This window comes from Haemaphysalis longicornis, unplaced genomic scaffold (assembly GCF_048455015.1).
Source record: "Haemaphysalis longicornis isolate Haplotype H1 unplaced genomic scaffold, Haemaphysalis longicornis Haplotype H1 scaffold_10, whole genome shotgun sequence".
NCBI lineage: Eukaryota > Metazoa > Arthropoda > Arachnida > Ixodida > Ixodidae > Haemaphysalis > Haemaphysalis longicornis.
In genome coordinates, this window is record NW_027526204.1 from 56,050,062 (window position 1) to 56,077,683 (window position 27,622).

General features: G+C 44.7%; 1 protein-coding gene across 2 annotated transcripts in view; it reads left to right on the forward strand.

Moving 5' to 3' along the window:
- LOC144158570 (uncharacterized) overlaps window positions 1–27,622 on the forward strand; it is a 76,248-nt gene that overhangs the window by 42,401 nt on the left and 6,225 nt on the right. For both annotated transcript variants that reach the window (XM_077689530.1, XM_077689531.1), the window contains exons 7-10: window positions 828–999; window positions 10,928–11,028; window positions 14,994–15,138; window positions 16,366–16,638. In XM_077689530.1, coding sequence (XP_077545656.1) covers window positions 828–999; window positions 10,928–11,028; window positions 14,994–15,138; window positions 16,366–16,638 — 691 coding nt within the window. The remainder of the gene's footprint in view (window positions 1–827; window positions 1,000–10,927; window positions 11,029–14,993; window positions 15,139–16,365; window positions 16,639–27,622) is intronic.

The following is a 27,622-nucleotide window of genomic DNA, read 5'->3' on the forward strand; positions in this document are numbered from 1 at the left end:
AGCCGCTACTGCAAAAATAGGCCCCTCTCCCAAGTAAAGTCACCCGAAGGCAGGACGTTTCTTTTAGAGCACCGTGCACAAGAATAAACGCGCTCTTTACGGCTTCAAATTGCGTAGAAACTTCATTTCTAGCTCATGCTTTCGAACCAAAGTCGTGCAAACGCGAGCATCTGCAGCATTAGGGTTTGCACAGGCGCTCATGAACACAAGGTCGAAAGAAAGTCTGGTTCTTTTCAAGAGTGGTGTTGACTAGCGTAAGATGCGAGGAGTGAGCAGGAGCCAGGCTTGACGGCGGAAGTGGAGAGTTAACGCCGCGTACGAAGAGCGGCACCGCAAACAGCGCCAAAGTCCACCTGCCATCGTCGTTCCACCGACACGGCTGAAGATCGGGCCCGCGACGCAAAGCGAAGGCGTCAACGTCGGGCCGACGACAAAGCCTTTCCATTGATGGCGGTTTTGCAAAGTCGCATTGAAATCATTTCACTTACATATAATACACCCAAGCGAAAGGCCTCTGTATCTTCATTATATTTGCATAAAGGGGCACGCAAGGGGAGAGAAATTTTGCCACGCCACGGAGCTCGAGAACACTTTGATAACTTCGTCATAAACCTTTAGATAAATACCGCGGCCACTGCTTTTTAGCCGTAGATTTTTTACCAATGGATTATTTTAAATTTTTATCTAACCCATCACTTAGCGCCGTGCATGGCTAAAAATGTTTCAACTGCTTTGCAAAGCTATAACTGAACTATATATGAAGCTCGTATCAACCCACAAGGCGTGTAATATTTTCGATTGAACAGTGCGGTGCTTGATCGTTCCAGGTGGACAATATGTTTATCTACCCAACGCACGCCCTCCAAATCGTCCAGCGTGGCTTGCCGCCTGTCATTGACATAAGCAGCGTGCGATACGTGCTGATTGCAGGAAGCTCGATCCCTCAGCAGGCAATGCGAGCGTTCGCTCAGCTCTTCAACGGCTGCAAAATCATTCACGGTGAGAATTTTACTTTGAGCCCATCCCAAGCGGGCTTTTGGTTTAAAACATCCTGAGTCATTTTTGTCCTCTTTATAGAGACCCAGTAAAATACGGACACCTAATCTCAGAATTCAGAACGAGCCGGCTTTACAAGACTATGCGTACCTTTGAAATGCAGAGACGGAATGGCCCGTGCGCGGATTTCATCATAAGCACCGAGAATGCTGACACATTGAGAAAACGCGAACTTGTGAAGCAGTTGTGGTATATAATGCAGCTGAGCCCTAGGACGCGGGTTCGATTTCCGCCCACGGCGGCCGGTTTTCTGATTGTGCCGAAAAGCGAAACCGCCCGCTTGTTCGACATTTTTGGCGCACGTTAGCAATCCCCATACGGTCAAAATTAATACGGAGCCATGAAATACGGCGCTCCTTGTCATCAGTGTAGCGTAGGCGCATCAAAACTTCATAATCAATAATATTAAAAGTGATTTCTTGCTTCTTGCTCGCTTTGTTTAGGCGTTATCATTCTACGAATTTTGTTATAGGAATATCGCACCAGATATTGTAACCTTTATGCGTAGTAACATTTTAACGTATTATATTTTTGTGGTTAAAATTGTGTTTATTAGGCAATTTTTTATTATGAGCCTGAGAATATTGTCTCGACGTCAACATGTGCATTCAATTATCATTATTCAAACGCAATACGAAAACTTCTGGTTCTCGTTATCCCAGAAGTGTTGAGAATATGACGTGATTTTGTGACAGTTTATAGTAAGAGGAATATATTTCCTAATCAGCCCACACACAGCGCGTACCTTGGTGGGCGCGTTTGGACCCCGGCACTGAGACTGAACTGTTTATTCGTGCGCAAACAGCGAACAGCGCGTTTTAGTATAGCGAAAAGAAAAGCAACCGTGTATTGTGATAAAGAAACGGCGGGGAAAGTCAAGCAAGAGAGAAACAAGTGACGTTCCGTTGAGACGTCACGCGCCTTGCTCGAGAGGAGGCAGACAACGTATCACCATATATTTACAACAAAAGATAACAACTGCAACTCGGAAAATTACAATAAAGAAGGTATCCTAGCGCGCTTTATACAGGTGCGGTGCCATCCGTTTCCTGAAGCGCAAGAAATTAGTGAAGGCATACTCGTTTTGGGCGGAAGGAGAAAAATGATCCTAGGAACCAGTTGAATGCTTAATGCGCCGCTTGTTCAGACCCTCAGATGAGAAAGGATGAGAAAAGGATGAGAGACGGATAGGAAAAGCCAGTGGAATTTCTCCACTACAAATATAATGCTTTCGAGTCGGAACGCGGTCGACTGATTACCGAACTGTTTTTCTTACATGCATTCGCTAAGTCACATGCAAAGACGAGGGAATACGTTGTTCAGTATTACTAAGCACACATATTTCAGCATTAACCAAATGGCGCTGCGGTCGTTTGCTGGAGCGATACGATATGTAACTCGTGCACTCAGCAATACAACCTTCAAGAGCCATCGACCAGAGGTCCGGCGCCTGACAACAATGACAAGGAATATGTGATTTTTTGCGTGGTGAACAGCGACGATTATGAAAAGAAGAGACCTACAAATGACTTGTAGGTCTCTTGTGACTTAGTTTTATCCAGGCATGCGCAAAAACAACAGAATAAATGGGACATTTCGCCTAACAAAGGACAAAGAAAACACCGTGACTATGCACACAAGGAAAGCGGCCATTCAAAAAGCGGCCCAAAAGCCATGGAATAATGTGGAAGCTTTCCCCCGTTGGAAGCCAATCTCTTGTTTGCGTAGCGCCAACGAGGCTGCGCTCGCGCATATTTTCTTAGGAAGGCCATTCTCACCGCTTCGATGAATTCTCTTGTGTTTTGTTGGGTGCCGTCAGGTCTTTTTAACTACAATGCCTTGTTTTGGTAGGGCCCCGCGCAAGCTTCCACTTTTTCTAATCCCATGGACTGCCTAGTGCAGCCAGAAATTTGCAACTTTGATAATAAAGCGGCGATTGAAGGCCACACAGACAGCGGTGTCGAGAGAAAGGTGCTGTACTGGGCCAGAAGCAAGACGCCCACGACCGAGTGATAGCCTGTACCAGCCGTCTCTTGCCCTCCTCCGAGCGTTACTGTGCTATCACAGACGCCAAATTCCTTGATCTTGTATGGGCCGCTATCAAGTACCTTCATATTTGTACAGAAAGCCGAATTCCAGAGTAACAGATCATCATGCCCTGTGCTGGCTTTCCACCTTGGAAGATCCCAAAGACGACTCGGACGATGGGTCTTGTGCCTGCAAGAGTATGGCTATTCGGTGACCTATGAGACTGGGAGATTGCACAGATACGACGGCTGTCTGTCGCGTTACCCAGCACCCCCACCAAAGTAATGTTACGTTGGAGTTGATGAGCATCGGTTCGATTCCCGGCCGTGGCGGCCGCTTTTCTGATGGAAGCGAACAGCAAAAACGCCCATATGTTGTAGATTCGGCAGGCGTTAAAGATCAGCAGGTGTTAAGAATTAATCAAGAGCCACGCACTATGACGCTCCTAACCTCCCGTGTAGCATTGGCACTTGAAACGCCATTATAAATCACAAAGTTGATGGGCTCTTACACTGGTTACAAAATGCAGAATCTATTCGTAAATAACACAGCCGAGTGACAGCACCTGAGATACGAAAGAAAAGGCTGAGCTCGAGAGAGTCTGCAGCCGAAATACCTTTTCTGCTGCTCCGTAGCCCAGGCTATCCGCTGCCTAACTCCTCAGCCCGAGCAAGGTGCACGTACCCAAAGAAAGATTGCCGGCGGTAGATTGCGCAGCGTATTAGTTACCATGTTTTAGTGCGATAGTGAATTTTGTAACAATATTTTCAATCGCGAACATTGGATGTACGTAACTGCAGTTTGTCAATGTCGGCCTATGATCTAAGGAAATGTTGGTACTAATCCATGTCAGTAGGTTTCAAACGCCTAAATTTATGGCCTGTGACAGACCCTGTCAATACATTTCTTATGTGCAACAGCGTACAGAGCTTTTTCGGTCGTTACGGGTCAGCAAACATTTCCAAGGTCTTGAAAATCAAAGGCCTAAGTGAAACTTCTATTCACAATACAGTTTACAATATCTAGAAGAAGAGATGAATCCTTGGGTATTTATATTACTCATTTTTATGCATTAACATACCTATATTCACCACAAGGCATTGTTTGAGACGGTGTTATATTGAAAAATAAACACAAAGAATCACAGGCACGGCATAATAACAAGAAAAGAAAATGCAAAGAAAACAAAATGGCAGCATCTTCACTCCATGGATGATGGAGATGTTGCGGAGTACGGGGACTCCTAATGACATCCAAGTTGCTCCCCAAGAGACATCAGATTTTTGCCCCGACCGTCATTCGATTTGAGCCGTGAGTTGCACCTTGATTATTTCCTAAATGAAACTGCCACTCACGAATCAAACGGAAGATCGCTTGATTTTTGCTTGATGGTGGTGTGCACACGGATGGACGCGGACAGACATTGTGCTGTCCCAAGGTACTCCGCACCTAAAACAGCGGAAACAACAGACGACAGTAAGACACTAAAAAACACAAAAGAGGGATAAAGCACGTTTCAGGTAATGTCACCATACTGAAGTGCTCTCATGGCTTCGCATACAGATATTATAGCGGGCAGAGCAGGTGAACGTAGATAACAGCATAAAGCAGCAACAAAAAACAAGAAAAACAATTCAACTAATGTTGTGCTCGTGCGGAAGTGCTGCAAGAGTGCGGCGGAAAACAATTCCGTGGGAGCAGCAAAAGTAATGTCGGGTAGGGCGTTCTACTCTTTAGAGATCTAGGAGATCTAGGAAAAATGACGCTTGGAATGTAGATGTATGGCAAGAACATTCGGCTATTTTTTTAGTGTTGTCCCTTCGTTTAGATATATACGTGAGTGGATGAAGGTACTGATATCGATCTATTTCCACGTCCTCACACACAATATGCTTCAAAAAACAACACATATAAAAGGTTCGTCGCTGTTGTAGGGGGTCCCATGCGAGTAAATGTTTGAGGTCGGTAACACTGATTTCATAACTGTAAGAGTTAGTGCAAATCGTGCAGCACAATTTTGAATTGCCTCCAGTTCATTTATAAGAATCTTATTGCATGCCGCCCATACTACTTCAGTGTACTCTAAAATCGAACGTTTGTTAGAAAAGTACAATATTTGTTCGACTCCTTTGATTTAATGAAGTTAAGAAATTTGATTTAATGAAGTAAGAACACGTCCAGCTTTCAAGGTTACATACTCAACATGTTTATTCTATAAAAGTTCTGATAAAGAACACCAAAATATCTTGTGTGACCTAGTTTTTCTCAATTGGAACGCTGCCTAAGTAATATATTTAAAAATGTATTACTACATTTTTTGGGATTAAGGAACATGTGCCACTTATGCCCTCATGCAAGCTTTCGGTCAAGATCACAATATAGGGAGGAAACATCGACGTCCTTCTCTATGTCCCTATAAACCGGGCAATCATTAGCGTATAACCTTATTTTGGATGTAATATTCACGGTGATGTCATTGATGTAGGTGGAAAATGAAAGTGGTTCTAAAACAGATCCTTGTGGGACCCCCACAGTGACAGCCGTGAGATCTGATTCAGAGCCTTTGATAACCGCGTTTTGTGAGTGACCCGACAGATAATTTCGCACCCAGCCGGGTACGGAATCAGGAAGGCGAATGTAGGTCATAACAAGGAGTAATAGAGAATAAGGGACAGCGTCAAAGGCTTTTTTTAAAGTCTGATAAAATGCAGTGAACTTGTTGACAGCTTTAAGCGAAGAAAAGATAAGCGAAGAAAAAAAAGGGAGAATTGAACCAAAACCCACACGAAAGCCATGCTGGGCATGCTTGAAAAAATTGTTCTCCTCTAAGTGGCGAAAAATGGTTGAATATAACACATGCTCTAATATTTTCCAATACCCACTAGTAAGGGATGTGGGTCTATAATTTCGTGCATGTTTAGGAGACCCGCGTTATGAACTGGAATGATATTCGGAGTTTTCCAACCCCAAAGAAGTTCACTGGATTCAAGAGACAATCTAAACAAAACAACAATGTTGCTAGAAATCACGGAACCACATGTTTTGAGAACGAAGCACGGGATATGATCTGGTCTAGTGGCTGAGTTTTACCTTAGCTTAAACAAACGTTTACACACTCCTTCAAACGACACTGAGATTTCAGGCATTATTCAGTATAGTTGGGATGGGGCAAAGCATATACGTCAGTGATAGGGGCGGAAAATACCGATCTAAACTTGTCATTTAAATGATTAGCTTTTTGAGTATTACCAGAGATGCCACCTAGGGACATGATATTAGCGGTATAGAACCTTCCCCTTTGCCGTTCGGTTTCACAATGTTCCGCATATTTTTAGGGCTTTGTTTGAGCTTGTTACCCAACGATGAAAAAAAAACGCATGTTTTGCTACATTATTCTTGTTGTCCTTTGTCAACAAGAGTGCAAAACAACTCTTCATTCGTGTCCGCTCTATACCTGCAAAAAAAGGTCACGCTTTTTTTTACTTAGTAGAGCTGTAACTCTCCTGGTGAACCAGGGATTTGTTTTTGGGGTGTATTAGTAATCGTTTTGAATGGGACTGAAGAATCCGTGTAGTTCAATACCTTGTCCTTCAAACATTTCGAAACCTGATCTATGTTATGTGTTAAACTGAATTCGACAAACACCTGAAGGTACTCTTCCAGGGCCCGTATCATTAGGTCGTAAATGAACTCTTTCGTACATGAACACTTTACGCGCGATGTCCGATAACAGATAACGGACGCACACATGCGACTATTGCTAACACCGCATCATGGTCACTTGTACCAGGCACAGGACATATGCATTAATGCATATGTCCTGTGCCTTCGGACGATTCAGTGCAATTGCACTGAATCGTCTGAATTCGAAATGAAGAGATCAAGCGTTGAAGCGAACTCTATATCGACGTTTCCGGCAGTCCACATATTGGTATATTCCGTTAATAGCCATCAGATTCATGACTTCCAAGGAAAGTTCCGAATTAGAGGATAGTACGGGGGAGGATATCTACCCAAGTGATCTTAGGCTTATTAAAGTCGCCGCCAAGAAGAAACTTCGTTGTTCATATGTGAATTTTCGGGATAACATGTTAAACGACATTAAAGAAGTGCAGCTAGGGCTATGGAAACAAATGCGATATGAAACAATGAAGGAAACAAATGCGGAACAAAGAAGGAAACAGATGCGATATGTTCGCCATCAGCGAGTGAAACATTGCACCAAACAGATCCGCAACTGTTGGCACGAGCCAGAGGGGTCTTGTGCAAACTTTTATCCACTAGACGGAAAACGCCACCACCATGCGCATTACGGTCGCAACAGTGAACATCAAATGAAGATGGAAAAACTTCAGAATACCTTAAGGTATCGTCAAGCCAAGACTCGGTGCCGATTACAATATCTGCTAAACTGTAGCGAATATAGCAGCCACTGAATCGTTCTTATTTTTAATGCTCCGGCAGTTTACAACTAAAACCTTTAATTTCATTTGATGGTTTCGGCCATCTCGACCCGAGGTACTTCACGCACGCACGGTGGTATCAGATACGTTTGCACGATCATATAGCTATCTTTTTGCCTGAACCACCATGTCACTTTCTACATCATAGACGTACGTACGCCCACATTGGAGTAGCTTCTGAAAACGTAGCTGAAATTTACCATCTTGCTGTCTTGCACACTCAGGAAGTTTCCATCGTGCATGCCGAACTCAAGCCGCGAAGACTTCGCGAACAGCAAAGTATGTATCCTTTGGTTTAGTACAGGATGCTCAGATTAAATTTTTATATTTAAAGCGGTCGAACTTTGCAACAAGTGTAGATTTTTATGCGGCTGCAAACTACCGATTCTGTGCGTCCTTTCCAGTTGACATTTGTCAATCGTTATGTTTAAAGACTGTTTAAATAACCCCGGCCACTCAGGGGACTCAGTAATTTTCCCCGCATTGATTACGTAGGCGGTTTTGTGGCCAACGACGGCGTTCTCCGATTCAGCCCATGTCTCTGACTGGCTATCTGGAATCCCGAAGAATAAAAGGTTGTTCCTGCGCAATCGGTTCTCGGCTTCATCCGCCGCCGCTTTGGCAACCCTAAGTATTGTTTTAGAGTGGGGGCGTTGCCCTGAGAATATGTTAGACACCGTAAGAATTGGCCTCAGGAATTGGCTTTTTCCTGTTCAAGGCACTACAGCCTTTCCTCTGTTTTTCAGCTTAAATTCAATGCCCTTTTTCCATTCCCACAAGTCTGTTCGTAGCTGCAGTTGTCCTTGCTGAATGCATTGTATCGCTTCCAGGAGGACAGAAGTTTCAATGGTTTTCGTTTGCGTGGAAGTTTCAGCGACGCTATCAGGCCCTCGGTTGGTCTCGATATCTGCAGATCGCAACAGAAGCGTGTTCATGGCAATAGCATGATAATCACAAAGAAAACACGGGAAACAACATTTCTGAGCAGATAGTGAGTGTCACTGCAGTGTGGGGCCTCGTTGCTGGGCGTCGTCAGCTGATATTACAGCTTTTATCTCACCCACCCAGTAACAAATACTGGTAAAATAAAATTAATAAACTGAATTGACACTGTCTCGCGTCGTACACCAAAATGTTCCCCTGTGGCAGAAACATTTTCCTTGGTGTAAAAGAGGTAATGAAGCGTCTACACACCCTAAGGGCTAAATAGTAGGCCAGTAAAAAGGCACTGTAGTCATGAACGGATCAGATTAACTGAACACAGCCAAAATACATCTGGACAGGAATGTCTCCTGTAAACTTGTACTGGACCTATCATCCAAACGTTTTTTCCTTATGATAAAATAACAATTGATTTATTTATTAGGGAGAAAAAATGAAATTGTGTGCGGTCGCTTTAACTACACGTCTAACAGGAGGCCCATACATCCCTCTGCCAATAATGGACAACCAGAATAACCCCGGCCACTCAGGGGACTCAGTAATTTTCCCCGCATTGATTACGTAGGCGGTTATGTGGCCCGACTGATAAAAAACATACCATGCCCTCCCCCTCCTACAAAGGCTTCTTTTGGTGCTCAAGTCTGCTGACTTTGTTTGAAGGGTAAAGCCCAGCGATAATGAATGCTTCTGTCAGATAAACGTGTTCGTGTCTCTTTTTTTTTATTTTTTGTCGGTCAGGCAGCCTTTCGGCAGTTAACGCTCCTGCTTCCCCACAGTAAAAGCTCCACCCTGCGTGCCCTTTTTCTACACACGTGAAAGCACAATTCCCTGACCAAGGGCCGGTATCAGGCTTATTCAGTCCCTTTTCTGGCAGTGCGTGCCGGGTTAGAGCTGTGGTTAAAGCACATCGCTGCTTCTCTGGCAACCCAAGTTCAAATCGGGCAGAAACCCTACTCATTTTCTCTTTACACCGGCGACCATGCTGTTACCATTCGTGTTGTCTCCTACGGTGACAGCTGCTGTGCTTGCTATTCCACTTTACTGAGAAACCTAAGGCTGTCTCCCTAACGACGAAGCCCAATCTCTCTTTCTCAAATAATTACTGTATGCATATATCCTTAAAGCCTTTTTGGCGCCACATGATTAATCCATTTACAAAAGCATTCCTCACGAAGATGGCGTAAATTGAGTAAAATTTGCTTACGAGGAAGTTATCTGCTTACCATTTCCACTGATAGCCTCTTATGTAGGGAACCTTTCCAAAAAATTACACGGGCCCACTTTTTGTGGTTTCAAAAATGCATTATATGGAAACTATAGGCACATCTATGAAGACGGATATCGCTCTCAATTAAGCCAAACTATTGGGGAAGTTCAAAAATGAGTTAATAAGACTACTCATTTAAAGCAATATGCTATTAGCCATTCCTTCACTGCACATTTCTCATGTGGTATCGCGTGGCAGATTCACTCTTTACATCTACTGAAGCCTATAATATTGTATACAAGCATAGTAGCTGCTCTCACTCGCATATAACCTTCCTGCATGTGCTCAACCCTATTAAAATGACAAATCAGAATTTCCTTCCGGGCGATAAGCTCATAGCAGAAGATCAGTTCTAGACTTCAAGGCTTCGGCTCCGGGATATCAACAATTACTTCATGTCTGCCCCTCTGCACTGTGCACCTTCTGCTACAAATGTTGCTGAAGAAAAATGTGAAACATTGAACAGATCGAACTGATAAAACCGGAAGAGCTTGGTTATTCAAACTACTTTCAAACTTCAAACTTGTTCGGCTCTCGCTCTGAAGGCGAACACAATCTCGGAAAGACAGCACAACATGCTTTACGAAAGCGATGAAACAGGGTGACTACCCGAATTACCCTGCATCGTGTACAGGCACGCGAACATCTTTTAAAAATTGTAACTTCTTGAAAAACTCATATTTAAAAATTTCGGTACTCCGGAATATGTAACTGTTCAGTTCTTTCCTACAAAGTCACCATCACGTTATAACAAATGTCGAAGGGTGCATCTTGTTGCAAAGCTGTGCAGAGAAAATTATGGCTGCACACTTCGCTGATACCGATATGATTTTATGGACTGGCCAGAGAAGGTGACACGTGTTTGTTGGGCTGGCGATGGCTTTTGATTTTGCGTACTTTGAATGTTGTTCTTCGACAATAAAGCAGATACCAGCAATGAAACCCATCAACGAACATTTACCTCGAAACAGTCAACCCTGCTTGTTTTTCGTTAGAATATTCGCCTCATTACCGCGGTCAATCAAAAAGTAGCTATAGCAAGAGCACTTCGCCTCTTCCGTGGTCTTCAGGAAGGAGTTAATCGGGCATACAATGCTGCACTTGGTGGTTCGCAGCAGTTCAAGAAAAATTCTGCCAACCTAATTTTTGTCTTGTCTTGATCCCATTATAAGATACGGCTTAACGGAAACTTGCCTTGCTGTAACGTACACTAGAGACACTTGTCATGACTTCAAGACAATAGGAACACCAATACCTTACGTGAATATAAAGGTAGGTTTTATGTTTATATAATTTTAACAAAATGCTACAAGTAGGATACTATAATTAGTGTGGGAGCCTTCCCAACGCTAATCCTAACCAGAAGAAAAAAATGTAGCAGAACAGGTATGGGTGGGGCACCCTGCAAATGCTCTCACTTTAAGCAAAGTAAGCTAACTCAGTCGTAACCCATGCGTACTGCCAGTAATGACGTTAGGGACAGAAATATGGTGCCTCACAAAACATGTGGAAACAGAGCTTAGGTCGACTCCACGGGCAACGCAACGAATTAAAATGGGAGAAACGCCATGAAATAGTAAATAATGCCCTGGATCAAGAAATAAACTCGGTGGAATATATATTCTTTTTAAATTAAAAAAAGGCTCGGGCTGTTCATGTAGTGAAATAGAAGGACAACAGGTGAACCACCAGGATGGCCCAATGGCCATCGAGACACGAAACTGATATGGCGGAGACGCCTTAATCTCGATGGAGGAATAAGCTAATAAACTTGGGGGGTAAAATGTTGATTTGGCCGCCATAGGACAGGAGCAATTCTAAGTCAATAAGAGGTGCATTCGTCCTGCCGCACACTTCGTTGGCAATACCGATGGGGATGATGATGGCGACAAAAAACTGCCTCAAACGAAGATGGAAGGAGAAGGAATACCTTTATTGTCAGAAGTAGCATGAATGCCCGGGTCGGGAAGGAGAGAGACACGGAGGAAGGGAGGGAATAATGGAAAGAAATATCACTGTTCAAGGTTCAAATCACTTGAAATGGCGAATAGCATCTGAGAGTCTATGATTCCGGTAAATTAAAGTTCGCAGACTTCGTGGAGACATACGTGCCGCGTTTATGACAGAAGTCGGTCCAGGTTATCACACTGACTTGTAGAGACCACTGGTCAGTCAGCGGTTACATATTTTGAATAATTACCGGAATGTACCGCTTGAAGCTGCCAAAACATGCCATATTCCGTTATGGGTGGCTTCAAAACCTAGCGCCAGGCCACACAGCTGTTTCCAAGGTGCTTTAATGCTACCTCAGCCTTCGACCTTTCGTTTTCACATACTTCACCGTTGGTTCTCACGATTTGCTCAGTAACGCAAGTGATACGCCGGTTAAACATATGCTATTGATCGAAACAGCCAGCTGTGTTGACTTACTACCGCATTATCAGAGCCAACGTCAATGCCAAGGCGAGATTGTGGTGGGAGATAGAAAGGCAAGTCAAAATATTGTTTTTAATGAATACTGCGATTCCACTGCTCGTAGAACGTCGAAAACCGCTCGTGCTTTTGAAGCCTAATTCTTGTTAAGTACTATAACAGTATTTCTAACTCATTTGAGTGCCTCATATAACTGAGTTGAACAAATTTACTCTATTGCGATTTTAAGATGACGATGTATTAACTAGCAGCGTTGCGATGATATTCTTTCTCATCGTCATCCGCCTGGTTGTGTCCGCTACCAAACAAAGATCTCCAGCCACGTGTGTCAAGTGTTAGTTCAGTTCACCCTTTGGCCCCAAAGTTTAGAAGCTCGTACCTCCATCGGATGCTTTGCCGACGCCTATCACGTTGATGGTTAATTGGCAGCCACTCGGTCTGACGGATGGTACACCTGTTGTCTCTTGTGAACATCAGGTGACATTCCTATGCCCATTTGCTTGCCTAATATGTTCTGGAATTTCTGCTACACGAATCTGTTCACTAATCCAAGCGGCCGTTATCTTATCCCTAAGCGTGACCCCGAGTATTCTTCTTTCCATAGCCCGTTGAGCCAATCAAACTTTTCTTTGAAATATCTGATTGAGATGCACAGTTTCGTCCCTTACACCGGCACTGGAAGAAAGCATTGAATGTATACCAGCTCTCTGAGTGACGGAGGGAGGTTACTATTCAGGATATAACATTCCTATGAAAAGCAGCCCACCCCATGCCTATACGGCGGGTTATTTCCTTTTAATAATTGCGACCAGCCCTTATGATTTGGCCAATATATAGAAGCGATGCCCAAGATGCCCGAGATAGATGCCCCAGTTTGGTGGTGTGCTGCCGGAAGACATTCTTAAACTTCCCATCACTTTGTAAGCTTACACATATACATAAAGAATTCTTTCCCCAAACTCCAGCGAGTTGAACTTTCCAGCAAGAGAACAAATAGCACTACCCTTGCTGGGAAAATTTAGTGATAGAAGTACACACCTTGAGAAACAATTAGGCCTTATTCCAGGAAGCCTGTCGCATTGTATTACAAGAAAGACGGCTTGCATACTGCAAGATGAAATGCAGATAAGACAACATAGTATTGCATAGAAAATATACTGTGCGTTCCCACCTTCTGGATTTGCGGCTGTTGGAGATGGATGTGTACGCTTCAATATCTCCAAAAAGTACCTGATTTTAAACTGCGTACTTACCCAGCGCGAGCTTTCAGGTTCAATGGCAGTTGTGGGCCAAAGCTTGGCGCAACCCTCCAAATCACGTGAGGAATATTACGAATAAACCAAAGAAAGGTTCAGCAATAGTAAACCCAGCGTTGCTTACATTGGCTTATAAAGCCTGACATATAAGGTTACTCGAGTTTATTTACAATATTGCAAGAATACAAAAAATAACAATTCAAAACAGCGTTTAGAAGCGAAGAAAAAATTGCCTAAAAACGATAACTAACCCTAAAGTCGAAAAATATTTCAGCGTAACGTACATCCTCGAATGTGCACTTACCGTATCTTTAACATTTGGTGTTGTTTCTAACGCTCCCAGAACTGAATCGCAGACCCACTTGAAAGCATGAACTCGCTAAACAATGTTCCCGGAGTAAATACACAGGAACTTGAATGACGTTCAAGAAGAAAGAGCGGGGACAAGGCGCCGGTTATTAAGTAATAAGTGCGCATATCGTAAGTGTGGGTGGAGATAATGGCCATTGTTAATTATTGCCCCGGTAAAGGGGCCAAAACTTTAAACCGCAGCGATGCCTTAGAGGTACGGCACTAACCCGCAAGCGGGAGGTACCTGGTTCGAATATACGTGCCGCCGGGCACCCACCGGTTTGTTTAATGGGTAGAGGCACTCCTGGTCGATTGCGGACCCTTAAAAGGAAAATATTTCACGCTTGTAAAGCTGCCTTTACCCTGACCCTTGTTCCTCTAGCGGTGCAGCCGGCCATCGTGCCGGGTTGTCGCATTGTGGGGAGAAATGAGTCTGGCGGCTTGTCCTGCCACAGACGGTTACCGAGATGAGCGTCCACCGAGGATGTGGAAGTCATAATCTGCCTAAGTGGCGCCGGGAACCAAACGGTAACACAAGTACAACCGACTCCCCGGACTCCTTGTGTGGGACTACAACTGGGATTGTATGGGAAATCTTCCTGGGTAGCTGCAAAATGCATGAACCTTTTTTGGGAGATTAGTGAATATGATGACTATTCTAACACTGGCCAAAGCCATGAGATTACTTCCTGTGAGCAACAATGTCCGCTTAGCTTCAGGCCCTGATAACTGTGCAGTTCCAAACCAGTGATCACACTTATAGTGCGATAGGAGCTCATTGCAATGGTAGGCTCAAACCCATGAATGGCAGCCAAGGTTTTCGACCTCCCAAGGACAAAACTAAATTGATAAAATGCCACACAGCATTAGATGTCACACTTGCCATCAAGAAGATACCTCAGGCATTTGCGGACTATGAAGAATTGCCTCACTTCCAGACAACCTTCTTAGCGTGTACGGCCATAATTATAGTTTGGAATTTAACCACCAGTGTGGGTGGTTTTGTCCATATAGGCACAATAGTCTAGCCGCCAATTGGAAGGGTCATAGTCAAGCGAAAAGGCTTGTGTGGTACAGTTGGATGCCTTGTGGGGCATGAACTCGCAGTATTTGGTCACCGAGGGAAAGCGTCTGTGCAAATTCGTCATAACAAAGTAGTACACCACCTGGCGCTATCAATGGCCTTTTTTTTTCAAGATTGTTGACATAGACACGGGCAAGAAGCTTGGCCCTGGCGAGCATGGGGAGGTCTGCGTCAAGGGACCTACTTGTTTCAAAAGCTATCTTGGCATGCCTGAAGCCACGACCACCGCCTTTGACGAGGAAGGCTTTTTCAAGACAGGCAAGTGCTGGTTTCGTAATGCGTGTTACTTTTTGTATCTTACAGCATAGCAAAGCATCCAAATGTCCGAAACCTGCTAACTATACATTGTTATTACTCTAGCTCGTTAATCGCCTGTAATATGATAGCATTACAAATATATTTTTGACTTTAGGGGTATATAGTACTTTGTAATTTCCAAATTGCTTATACCTGTCTTTTTTACGTTCACCGCTCTGAAGCTTGAGAATAGGAAAGACGAACCAAAATAGGTACACTAGAAATAGTACAGGAAAATAGGCGAGAACACATATGAATGCATAGGTTAAGAACCACGCTAGACACAAAACTCTTTCGTATAGTATCATTCTGAAGTTGAAATGAACAGGTAGAAATCACTTTAAAAAAGTAATATTCTTAGTAAGAAAAAACAAAACTTTGAGGAACAATGCATTTTTCATGTCAGAAGTCATCAAACACAAACAAGGACGATGCAACTTGATTCATTGGCTTTTCTTTGTCTGAAGCGATTAGCAGGTGCACATGATAGAGGATATTGACAAAAGATGTCGCAGAATACGTGGCCTAACTATTCTAAGGGTAGCCCTTATACATGTCTCGAAGCCAAACACTTAAGTTTTATTGGAGTTTTTTGGAAGGTAATTGAAATACATGTTTGCCTAAAAACGTGTGTCCGTATGCTATATTTCGTGGATATCTGAGGTCTAACCACCTTTCAAATAGAGAAGAGAGTCCGAGTTTTCCAGTGATAATTTGGAATTGTGCTTTTGTTGGCTACAGGGAGTATAAAAAATGATTATTTGTTGAAGAGTAAATATCTCCATCAGAGCAACAATTTACGGCGCGGTCCTCATGATGACAGGAAGTGCCACAAAGGAGTCTGCCACCCAGCTGAATAGAGTGTAAAATCGTATATTTGAATTGAGGCAAATACTAAAATAAGAAATTACTTTTATCTGTGCTTGCTCTAGCACACGCGCCAAAGGTACCAGCGGAAGGGCATGAGTGGTAATTCTTTCCGCCTTAAAATCGGACAAGTGATGCATAAATTGATTTCCCTAAGTACATGTGTATTAATTTCAGATTAAATGACCTCGCTTTCAGAATATTCGTGCCTACCTTCAAATTGCATGCACTTTCCTTGGGCATTGCCGACATTTCATTATTGCGATTGGCGAGTCAGCACTCCGAAAGCGCCGTACTAATGCACAGGCTTCATTATGGCAGGCGACACTGGCTACTACAACGCAAGCGGGCAGCTCTATGTACTAGACAGAATGAAAGACCTCATCAAGTGCAACGACCAGCAAGTGGCGCCTGCGGAACTCGAGGAACTTCTCCACGGGCACCCGGATGTCACGCAGGCAGCAGTTGTGGGAGTACCGCATCCCGAGTTTGGAGAAGCAGCCAGAGCCTTTCTTGTGCTAAATGAAGCAGTTAGACCTTCTACTGAAGCAGCTACAGAAAAAAAGAGGCGGGAGTTTGAGGAGTTTGTGAAAAGTAAGTTGCATGCTTTTAACCCTGAAACACAAGAACTTACCGGGCAATGAAAAAGTGGCATCATTAGACAAACCTCCAAGCCATGCAATCCTCTATACCAACACCTGAGGGTAGGTGAGTTGAGATCAAATACCGCAACCTAGTGAGCAAAATGTGGAAAATGTTTATCCTAACCTCGTGTTACGAGAATAACGTTCAATACGGTTTACTTCCAGGTGAAATGAAGTGCACGTACCGGGCAATGGGAACATTTCTGGATATTCTCACCTTCATTTTACTGTTCTCGTAGATGACAAAATAACCAAATGCTTAAAATTACTAAGCCTCAATGATGGGTTTTCTATTATGGGGTATATTTCAAATGAACGTAATTTCAAGAAAGTTTGGTGCTTCGACTGCAGAGAAAAGTAGCCTCAAGCATCCAAGATGCTGTGTATGTGCTTGCGGGTGGACCGTGCCCTCGGATTGACTTGGTGGTTGGTCTGCTCACTTGTATTTCATCCAGCATTAAGGAGTGGTTATTAGGTCCCCATGGTTTGTTAAGAAAACCTGCCTCTCAACAGAGGTCTCGTTCTGTAAGTACTGGAAACGTCTTTTGCAGAAACAGCCTCAATTACAAGTCCTCTAAGCCCAAGCTATAACTGTACAGGAATTTCTCCGCACCTGTGTCTCAGAACAGCTTTTTTGTTGATTGGAAGAGCCCACATTAGGTTAAAATAAAACCTGGGACAGCCGAAGTAATAATTGTGGCCCTTGATCTTGTAAAGACAAAACCATCGTTGGGGATGTTGTCGAGGAGAATCACGAGTTGGTGAACAACTGGAAAAAGCGTACAGTTAGCATACCTGAACTGTGACTCCAAGCAACCGCAGTTATGATTTCCGGAATGAAACTTTACGGTACCGTTAATATCGTGTCAGTCACTGTTACGCAACGCTCCAGTTCTCACTCAGTTCACCATTTCAGTTATCTTCCTCTTATACGCAGTAACAAGGTAAAATATTGTTGCGTGAAGCATACGCAGTTCAGGTGGAGATATCGCTTTTCGGGACTTGGCTACACACTTCTTATAACACACGTAATTAGACAATGTTTAAGTGGTATTCAAGGGGCGCTTATAACCTCCATGGAGTCCTTAGGCCAAAAAACAATATAAACATTGTACACTAGGTTCCAGGTGTTCTATGGCTCAAAACCACGGCTTGCGCCACTTTGAATGCGTTTCTGCTAAGTATACAACGACACAGCATCGTTTACGAACAACCAAGGAGAAGGAATGCATGACTTCCAGAATTGTACTGTAGGCAAACATTTCTGTGCTAGCTGAGGTAGTGCTATGTGCGCCTGTCTAGATCAACGTATATCAGGGTCCGTCATAGTTCACCGTAAATTCTGTATTGCCCCCCCCCCCTCAAGTGAGAGCTTCTGGCGGTTTCGCGTTACGTATTACAGATCACGGCGGGACCCATCGAAGGTACCAATACTCCATTCATCAGTGTAGACCATGTAATTACGCCAAATTTTCGGAAAGAAATGAAAAAAACTACCCAAGCCTGCTTGAACATAAAACCGACGCACCACCTATAAGTTCACATTTCTACAGTTCACCTGGACGTATATTAAACCCTGCTGTGAACAACACTCAGTTGATCATCACGTTATGTTATTAAAGGAACGTGTCTCACAACCTCTATGAAGCTCTATGGTGATGCCATGCTTTGTTAACAGCTTCAAGCATGACTGAATTTTTTGATACCATAGTCATTTTCGAATCTGTCAGATTGTCAGATGAGCATCTATTGTAGGCAGTCATCCTCAGTGAACTAAACAAAAAGTTTTCTTTGTGCTTCGAGTTTATGGAATAAAACTGCGGTGTAATTGTACACCGTTTGGCAATCTCCATCTCTTCCTGCAGCACCACAAATTCATTTAATTTCCTTGTACATTGCCGGATTTCCGGGAAAAAATGTGTACTTCTAGCTTTTTTTCTACAAAAGTATCAACCCTTTAACATTTCACCTAAGAAATCTGCTTTTTGCATTCGGTGTGAAATACACGGCGTTGCTTTATCTGTGCATTAATTTTGCTCACAGGCCACTGATATAGTTTCTGAGGGAGCAGTGTACACCGAAAATTTATAATTTTCTCAGTGTACCTCCTCTCCAAAAACAATATCTTTGTGCAGACGTTCTTCACCCGTCGGTATACTTTCATGCTAGGAGTGGTGTCTTCAACGCGAAGCATTTTTATGGAGAGATTGGTCCCACGTGCATAGTAGAAACTCCGAGAACACGCTGGCCATAGATAAGATGACGGCGTTTAGCGAACTTTATGATTCTGTGCCGCGTCTTGTGTCGCTCGTTCAAACAACCGCCATCACCTTGAAACTCTCCCAAACCACTTCTCGCTCGCAAGAAATGCCGTTTTATTCTTCTCTGGGCTTACAAATTCCACCAACGCAATCCCCTGTGCACTAGCTTTTATGATGGAGACAGCGGTAAACAAAACTTGTACAAGAAAGACCACGGGACGAAGCACTGCTAGCAACTGAAACGTTTCATCGTAAAAACACACATATATACACACACAATGAAAGCCATCGTCATGACAACTTCTACATTACAATCTAGCAGCTAGTTTTGCGCTGTCCCCATCATGAACCCATACCAACAAGCCCAACCTGCATTTCTTCTTAATGCACTAACTTGCAGCGAGTATGACAGAGTGAATGGTAGTGCCACACATAATAGGCAGTGATGTCGTTCGGATCTTCGTTTCTGCAGCAGGCTTTTTTATACGTTCGTGTTACCTTCGGAACGGTTGCTAATCGGCAAACATACAGAGCCGAGCTATCCCCCTTAGAAACCACGTAACAACAAGAAAGTCCGGAGCTCGAACGCGACTCAAGTTACTGAAACACTTCGTGTCATAGACCTGAAATCGTGGGCCAAACAATTGAGGGCGCATTATTGGCTCACTCGGAAGAAAAACACCGGAGGAAAACGGCGCTGTGTGGGAAGAATTAAGGTATTTTTGTCTTTCCCTAGCGTTACTTGCGGCTCCAGTGTGGAGCCTATTGCGCTGCATTAAGCGTATGTACTTTTCACTGAAATAGCGCGTACCTGAGCCTACGTGCCCGGTTCTTTTGGCAATGCTCCTTTAGATTACTTTTTTGTAGCCATACACTTGCACCAAGACAATACCTATTCTTTCCTGTCTAAAAATGTGCGGCGGTGTGGGCGCACCGTACATCACTGGTTGTCGTCATAGTTGGGTGAAAATGTGTCTAATAAAAATTTAACTTATGACCTCCTTTGATGGGAACATCTGCTGAAGCACTGTAACCCACGCGGATCCTCAAACGGCCCTCCGCAGCTTAGTAGACCGACGTGCAGCAAACCATTCCGGCTTGCTACATGCAACCCTCAACCCGCAAGTGTTACATACTTTCAGAGTGTGCGGAAGATGTACTGTACTTTTATCTGAATCTTAGAAACAAGCTGAACCCCTCCTGGTGGAAGGTTGTCGTGGTGGCATCGGTCGAAGACCCGCGAATATACAGAGCTAAGTACCCGTCACAATGACTTGCGGCCCAGAGTTTGCTTCTTAATGTCTCGCGAAAATATGACATGCTCCTTAATCGCGCTCTGGCTGTGGCATTAGAAGAACATTCCCGCATGTATGACCTGCTTCAGCCAGAGCCCTAGCACTCTATGCAAGGTACCAAACAATATCAACCACAAAACACTTATTGGACTGCATGGCTTGTCAAGCATTCTGTGCTTTGCTGTGTCAACGACCGAACTGTGTCACAGGTAGCACCACTTTCATTGATCGGCTTACTGTAGGCGAGAAAGGACCCGCCTTAACTCTATTCATGTTTTTAACAAACCGTTTTACGGAAGTGTCCTTAGACTGTGTCTAGATAATACACAGCGTAGTGCGAGGTGCAGTGAGGTCTCATTCTGTTAACAGAGGCAGCTGCATGGCTTACTGACAACGGTACAATGAAGAGTTGATAGGCCAGTATAGCTTATTTTTTGTCACCAATAAACGAAAAATGAGATTACGATGGCGAACGTTTTTATATCCTGCTGATGTTTTTACATGATCTATAAATCGGTGACTAAGAGTAACTGTCTTGTGTACGTCGCATTTTTTGTGTACTGCCAACGCACAGCAATTGTTGGAATTTATTGCTATTGTAGCCCCATCTAAGTTAACAAAAATGGTAACACTGCAAATACTGGTATTGTTGTATTCCATTAAAAATCCACGTAGTGCTGGTGCAAACCTTTAAAGAATAAATGCATTTGATCTAATTTCAGTTTTTTATTGTATCATCAATGATGGGTTAAATTAAAGAGGAAGGGGCAGCTACAACGTGAGAGATATGAGCACTGTTACAAATGCAACAGAAGCACACAACTCGCTCTATGCTGCGTTTGTACTACCTAAACATTTCCTATATACAACACAACCCGCAATGTTTCTTAGTTATGTACGGAAGTAATTCCAGTCTATTAATGTTGAACGGCAAAATAGCTTGAGTACCTGAGTGACATATTCGCCTATTTCATGCCTCCGCCGGAAGCTCTTAAGAGATAATGAGTTTAAGTTTTCGGACATCAAAATAATGTGTGGGCAAAATAAGGTCGATAGCTCGGAAGCACAAGAGAAAATAACAATGTTAAAAACCATGGCTCTAAATTCTCTTGGCCTTAGAGTGAAGCAGGCAACTTTGATTGCCTTCCAAATAACTTTTTGCTCCATTGATAAATAATTGCAAGAATGTCGTGAAAGGTACACCTAATATCCTGGTACGATCCCTGCACCCCTACGGTAATGAGCTTTCTATGCGAAAGAAGATGACAAAAAACGCTACCTGGTGGTGGTGGGATCATTTGTATTGGCTCACAGCTGGCCAAATCTGCTACCGCTTTTTGGTTATGTTTACGATCGCTGTAGCACACCAGACACACAATAAAACAAAACGCGCAAGATAATTTTATGAACTTTGCTAGAAGCTCCTAATGACTTCAGAGCTGGAAGCTCATAGTGCATGTTCGAACATACCGACACGTGCAGCAGTATAAAATGTATTTTTTGTTTATACAACCGCGCGAATGTCGGCTGTGATCGATTGGGGGCTCTCGTCGGCTGTTGAGTGTCGAATGTCGTCGCATGTCGGCTTATATGTTAGCATTCTTGCACATGCACTAACACCACAAGCCAGTAATAGTGCTATGGTGTGTATGCGTGCAAGAATACTGTTGAATAAATTAGAAGAAGTAATTGCGGGGAAATTGTTCAGTCGATTTAGAAATACGGTTTTAAAAATACAGTGTTTTCCGCGCAGTCACACTTAAAGAGTTGTGCCAAAAAGTAAACGTTGTGCCGGAAGCCACTAAACAGTTGGGAGAACCCAACATAAAAATAGGCTCGTTGAATGTGAAGCAGGGGTAGTGTACAACAATCCTCCGGACTGCGGCAAAGCATAAGTGGGGCAGACAGGGAGGTGCCTGAACAAGAGGCATAGATAGCACCATTACGCATGTCAGCAGACGGCCCCCTTAGGCAATTTGATGACCCACTGCAAAAAATTCGAGTGCAACGCAATGTTTGAGGAAACTTCAGTTGTGCAAAATAACACAACACGACCTCACGCGAAATTTGGAAAGCCTTTTTCATATCAGCACAGCAGACGGAGTGCGTGAGCTCATGCTCAATCGTGCTGGCCCCGCCTGAAATAAAATTGGTAAAGAGCAGTTTTTATCAAGAAGGCATGGTAACCAAGCTCGTCAAGCGAAGATTACGCTGGAGCTGATTTATATAAACAGAGATAAACAGCCTTTGAACAGAATACGACGTTTAGCGCCTGTTTTTATTATAACTGTGCTTTCATTTCCCCCTCCTCATATTTCTAGTTGTACTTTGTAGCTCTTTCTACACGTTATGATGTCTAAGTAAAAAATGTTTCATTTCTAATAAACCAGTTGTTTGCGCTCACGCTGTCCATGTCCTTCGTCTGTATTCCTTAAACAGTGTGTCCTCAATAAACTCAAGCGCAGTTAACGGACATACCTCATCGTGGCGTATTTCATGCAAATTAACATTTTCAGTTAAGGTTTTAAATAAAGAAATCAATTATTGGCTAAATGCACGATCTTTTAAAGTCATCATCACCATCATCATCGCGCCTCCTTAGCTTAACAGGTGCCAGTTTTCGTATCGCCTAAAAAACAAGACGTTTAAAAAAATGTTCGGTGCTGCTACCATTATCGGAACGCGGAAGTTACCTCGTACCCTTACCCTCTTTTTAAATCGCACGCCACAGAGCATACTCGAGAGATCGATGATGCTGTACTGGTGCCGGAGATGTGACTCATCCGACGTACCTTAAACCCGGGAGTACATTTCCATCCAGTCTTTAATTTATCTAATAGCCTTTACGACTCAAACACTTTTCATTTATTCCATTCACGCCATCGGCTATACTCACGCAAATGTAGAAGCTTGTTTGCTGCTAGGCGCCCCGCGCGACGCATTTCTCGCTCAATATTCATTTTATTGCTTTCGCCTAAAATACTGTACTAATCGTAACCAAGCAGCTAAAACAATCAAAAAATAACTAATTCGTTGTTATTATTATTGCTAGTAGTAACAGCGCACGAACAGACTATGAACCGTGTGGTAAAAAAGCTTTTGGAGAGGAATGCGGTTTTTAAGTGCGAATGCACTTCTTAAGCGACCCTGAACCTGCGTCCACCGGCGATGTTTGCGCACGTGGAGATGGGCGCGCGCAGCCTGGCCGCTGACATCGCACATACCCACGTGGGGGAGTGGCCAGGATTCTCCTCGTCTTCCTTGGCAACGGGGGGAGATGGGCGCGCGCTGCCTGGCCGCCATAGGTCGGCAAAACAGAAAGAACTCACTCAAACTCAATCACATTTTTTTTTATTTACGCTGTACTCAATCAAACTCAGACTCAAAAAGTTCGTCTGTTCACAAAATCCCTCGTACTCACTCATCAAATACTCATTTGTAATCGTACTCACTTGTACTCAAACTCATTTGTCCTCACGAGTATTCGTACTCAATCTGTACTCATGAGTACTGAATCTGTACTCATGAGTTCTCAATCTGTACTCATGAGTACTCAATGAGTACTACTGCTCATGAGTGCTACTCATGAGTACTACTCATTCTGCACTCGTGAGTACTACTCATTCTGCACTCATGAGTACTACTCATTCTGCACTCATGAGTACTCAATCAGTACTCATGAGTACTCAATTTGTATTACTCACGAATACTCAACTTATCTGCACTGTTAGCTAGGTCGTAGCTCGAATGAAAGACTAAGTAGAAAAAATAAATTGTTTAATTGATTAGAAAAACACAGGTTACATATAAATCAGGACAGAGCAAGAAAACGTCTGTCGTTGGGCGACTTACTGTGCGAAGGCAAGTACACTGTACATGTGAGAAAGCGAAACGGAACGTAAGCACTCGCGTTGCGCCTGGCGTCTCGTCTTGTTCTCAGGCCGGGTCGGGCTCAGGGGAGCTCGGGGCTTGTCGGTGCGGCCATGGCCGTAAACTGTTTTTCTGCGTGTCTTCGGGTGGCAGCTTTTGTCGCCCGTTTTCGTTTCCGGGCGCGCTGATACGTATCCTAATCGTGCTCTGAATCCGAAATGCGCCTGCCCCCTGGCACAATGAAGCGTTCGCGTAGATTGACGTCCGTTCGTATCCAGATCACTGTCCGCTTGTTCACAGATGCTCGGTGCTGGCGTTTGTTTTTTGTTGTTCCAGATACTAGAAACTTCGTTAAGAGGGTGTTCGTCTCGTTGAGCTTCGGTGAATTTCAAATCTGCTTGATTTTATTGTGTGTGTGCCGTGGGATTCACTTCGTCAGACCTGAACTTGACAGTGTTTACAGCGTTGCGTTGGTTGCGCCGCTTCCGTCGGCGATTGTGTTCGTGTAGCTCGTTGCGTGCTTGATGCATGTGGGGGCGTAGACGTCTGGTTTGTCCGGTGGCGAGCTGCGCTGTGTAGGGATGGCATAGTTCGGCGCGTTGAGGACGTTGCTTGAATTGACGCGTGCGTTGCGTATGGTGCGGGAGCCGTTTGGCTTTTCGTTTAGTGTGCGGTAGCGGGGCGTTTTCGTAGGGTGGCATGGCTGATCGGTCAAAGTCGTTGTGGCTCCGTGCTCGCAGTCGCCGTGGTTGTTTCGGAAGTGAAACCGTTGTGGTGGGGAAGCGGGCGTAGTTCGTGCCGTCCGTTCGGTCCCACATTCCTCGGCGTCGCAAGCGTGACTTCATCGTCAGGGCATTCGATGCTTCGTCTGGATCGGGTTCATTCGTTGCCGTTCTTGCCGTGTCCGTGTCGTCGCTCAAGACCTCGTCTTTTGCCCGTTGTTTCGAGAATGCTATAATTGCTATCTCTCCCATACAAGCAGGATCCGTTTATCGCGAGTCCGCTTGCTCGCGGTTGTGTCCTCTTGTACGAAATTTTGTTTGTCATGTGAGTCTCGATCGGAGCGCGGGTGCCGGTGATCTTGTTAATTCTGGCTCGGACATGCCGCATGCGCTGGCCGTGTCGTTGCTCGTTGACGGACCCACTTGCACGAGTGTCATGTCGTTCGTCCGCTGGACTCGGGCGGGAGCAGCGGGTGTCGGAGAGCTCGTACTTTCCGGTAGGGTTAAACCGCCTGCGCTGGGTCTTTTGTTGCTTGTAGCCAGGTGATTTCTGCGCTTGTAACATTCGCTGGCCAAGTCCGGATAGCACCTGCAGTGGGAGCGGAGGATGTCGCGAACAGCAGTTTCCTCGTTTCCTCCGTGTGTGCTGCGGCTTGGTGGCGTTCCGTGCGTTGTGCATTTCGTTCTCCGTGGTCAGCTCCACTGGTTTGAAGTTGGATGTCGTTCGTCACTTCTGGTGCGTTTCGTGCGCTGTGCGTCTCGTTTTATCTAGGAAACTCCCCTATAATTGGGGTGCGGTCGTTCGCCACGTATGGTGCATTTCGGGCGCCGTGCGTCTTGCTCGCTTGTCGTGGCCATATCCACCAATCCGGATGCGATGTCGTTGGTTGCGTGGACCCGCGCCGGGACAGCACGTGCGGAAAATGTACGTACCGGCTCCGTTGCGTTCCGTGCTCTCAGCGTTCCGTTCGTGTACGTCTGTGGCGGAAGAGCGGGTGCTAGGAACGTGGTGCCTTCTGGCTCGTGCGCGCTGCGTACGTTGCGCGTCTCGTGGCTCGTTGCTGGAATGACCTGCGCGTGGGCGATGTAGCTCGTGGGCGATGTAGCAGAGCAACGTGTGTTCGTCATCTCGCCAGAAATGCGCTGACCTTCGATGCGTCTCCGTAATCGTGGCGATTACCTGGGAAAGGTCCGGTGCGCACGCAATCACAATTTTGCATGCGTCGTCTCGTTCATGTGCGTGCCGTCGTGCATTCTGCCTGTGCTCGGATCTCGTGCAGTCCAGGCACCGTGGAAAACGTGCGGCCGACTCTCGCCAGTTGTCTCAGAAAACTTTCTCGTTCATCACGCAGCCTTCTGCGCTCAAACAGCGCCGCTTGCATGGTCCTCTGCCGTTTGTTGTCGGAGGCAGCCTGAAGTAGCGTTGGCACATTCGTTCGTTTGGAGAGATGGCGACGTTCTTCGTTGTCCTCTAGAAGACGCAAGATGATGTCGTCCTTACGGCCAGAGCAGGGTAGCCCTCGTAATCGTAGTGCGCTCACGAACTGCTGTTTCTTCGCAGAGCATAGGACGTAGCGTTCCGTTGAAGTCAGCACTGTGTCGACCACCGCTGGCGTGGAGTGCGTCGGTGCCCCATGTCTGCGTGCTGCACTCTCGTAGTCATGGTGCGGTCCGTCCAGGTTGTTCGTCCGTTCGTCCTCCCGTGGCCTTAAATCATGATCCTGTTGACTGCAACATCTTAGCTAGGTCGTGGCTCGAATGAAAGGCTTAACAGAAAAAAATAAAATGTTTCACTAACTAGAAATACTGAGATTACATATACATCAGGACAGAGGAGCCCGAGAAGAAAACGTCTTACACGGTGCATTGTCGTAGGGCTTCCCACTGCGCGAAGGCACGTACACGGGAGAGAGCGAAACGGGACGTACGCACTCGCGTTTTGAATCGCGGGGCAGTTGGCCAGTTGTAGAGAGGGCGCATTATGTACATGAAGCTAAACGGTGACCCCAGTAGCTCCCATGTGTACAGCGGGGCGTGATATTAAGTTGCAATAATGAATTATCTTTATGACGGACACAGACAGACTGACAGGCCAACATTGTCGCGCTCAAGTGGCCGAAGAAAGACTATCGTCTTTAAAGGAGCCATGAAGACAAAATACAAGTTAGGTGTATTAGAAAGACGGCTTAGTCCCGATAACAATGATACCAATATCATCGCAATCTTCGAACAAATAACGGAGATATTAAAGAAAACGTGTGAAGCAGTCGCGACCCCCTAGCCAATTTCCCGCAACTTTTCTATGACGTTACGGAACCTTGTTTGTGCGATTGGCGGCCGCCTAACTGACCTGTTCTTCTTCTTCTTAGGTGGTTCGGGTGAAAAGGAACTGTCGCGACGACACATGACTGGACGTCTGTAATGGGGCCTCTAGTTCCATTTGAGCGCATCACTTGGATGCTAACGTGCAGTTAACGCACTGAAAATTGTTTTACTGTTGGCCCGTATGACGTCATTCTTGCTCATAACACGTCACTGTGGTGCAAAATTTGAAAGTTTTTAAATACTTCTTGCGTTTTTTTCGTTAAAAAAACATCTTTTGTGGCTGTAATGGAGCTGAGTGAGATACTGAATCCTAGTTCTTTCAAATTAAACGAAGTTGTATTTTCTCTTCATGGCTCCTTTAAAACCATCTGGAAAGAGACGCTGCCGCCGCTGTTCCGAATTCTGCGAACATTGCGCAACCGTACCCCTCACAACCGCCGCCAGCCCGCAAAGTAAGAGAT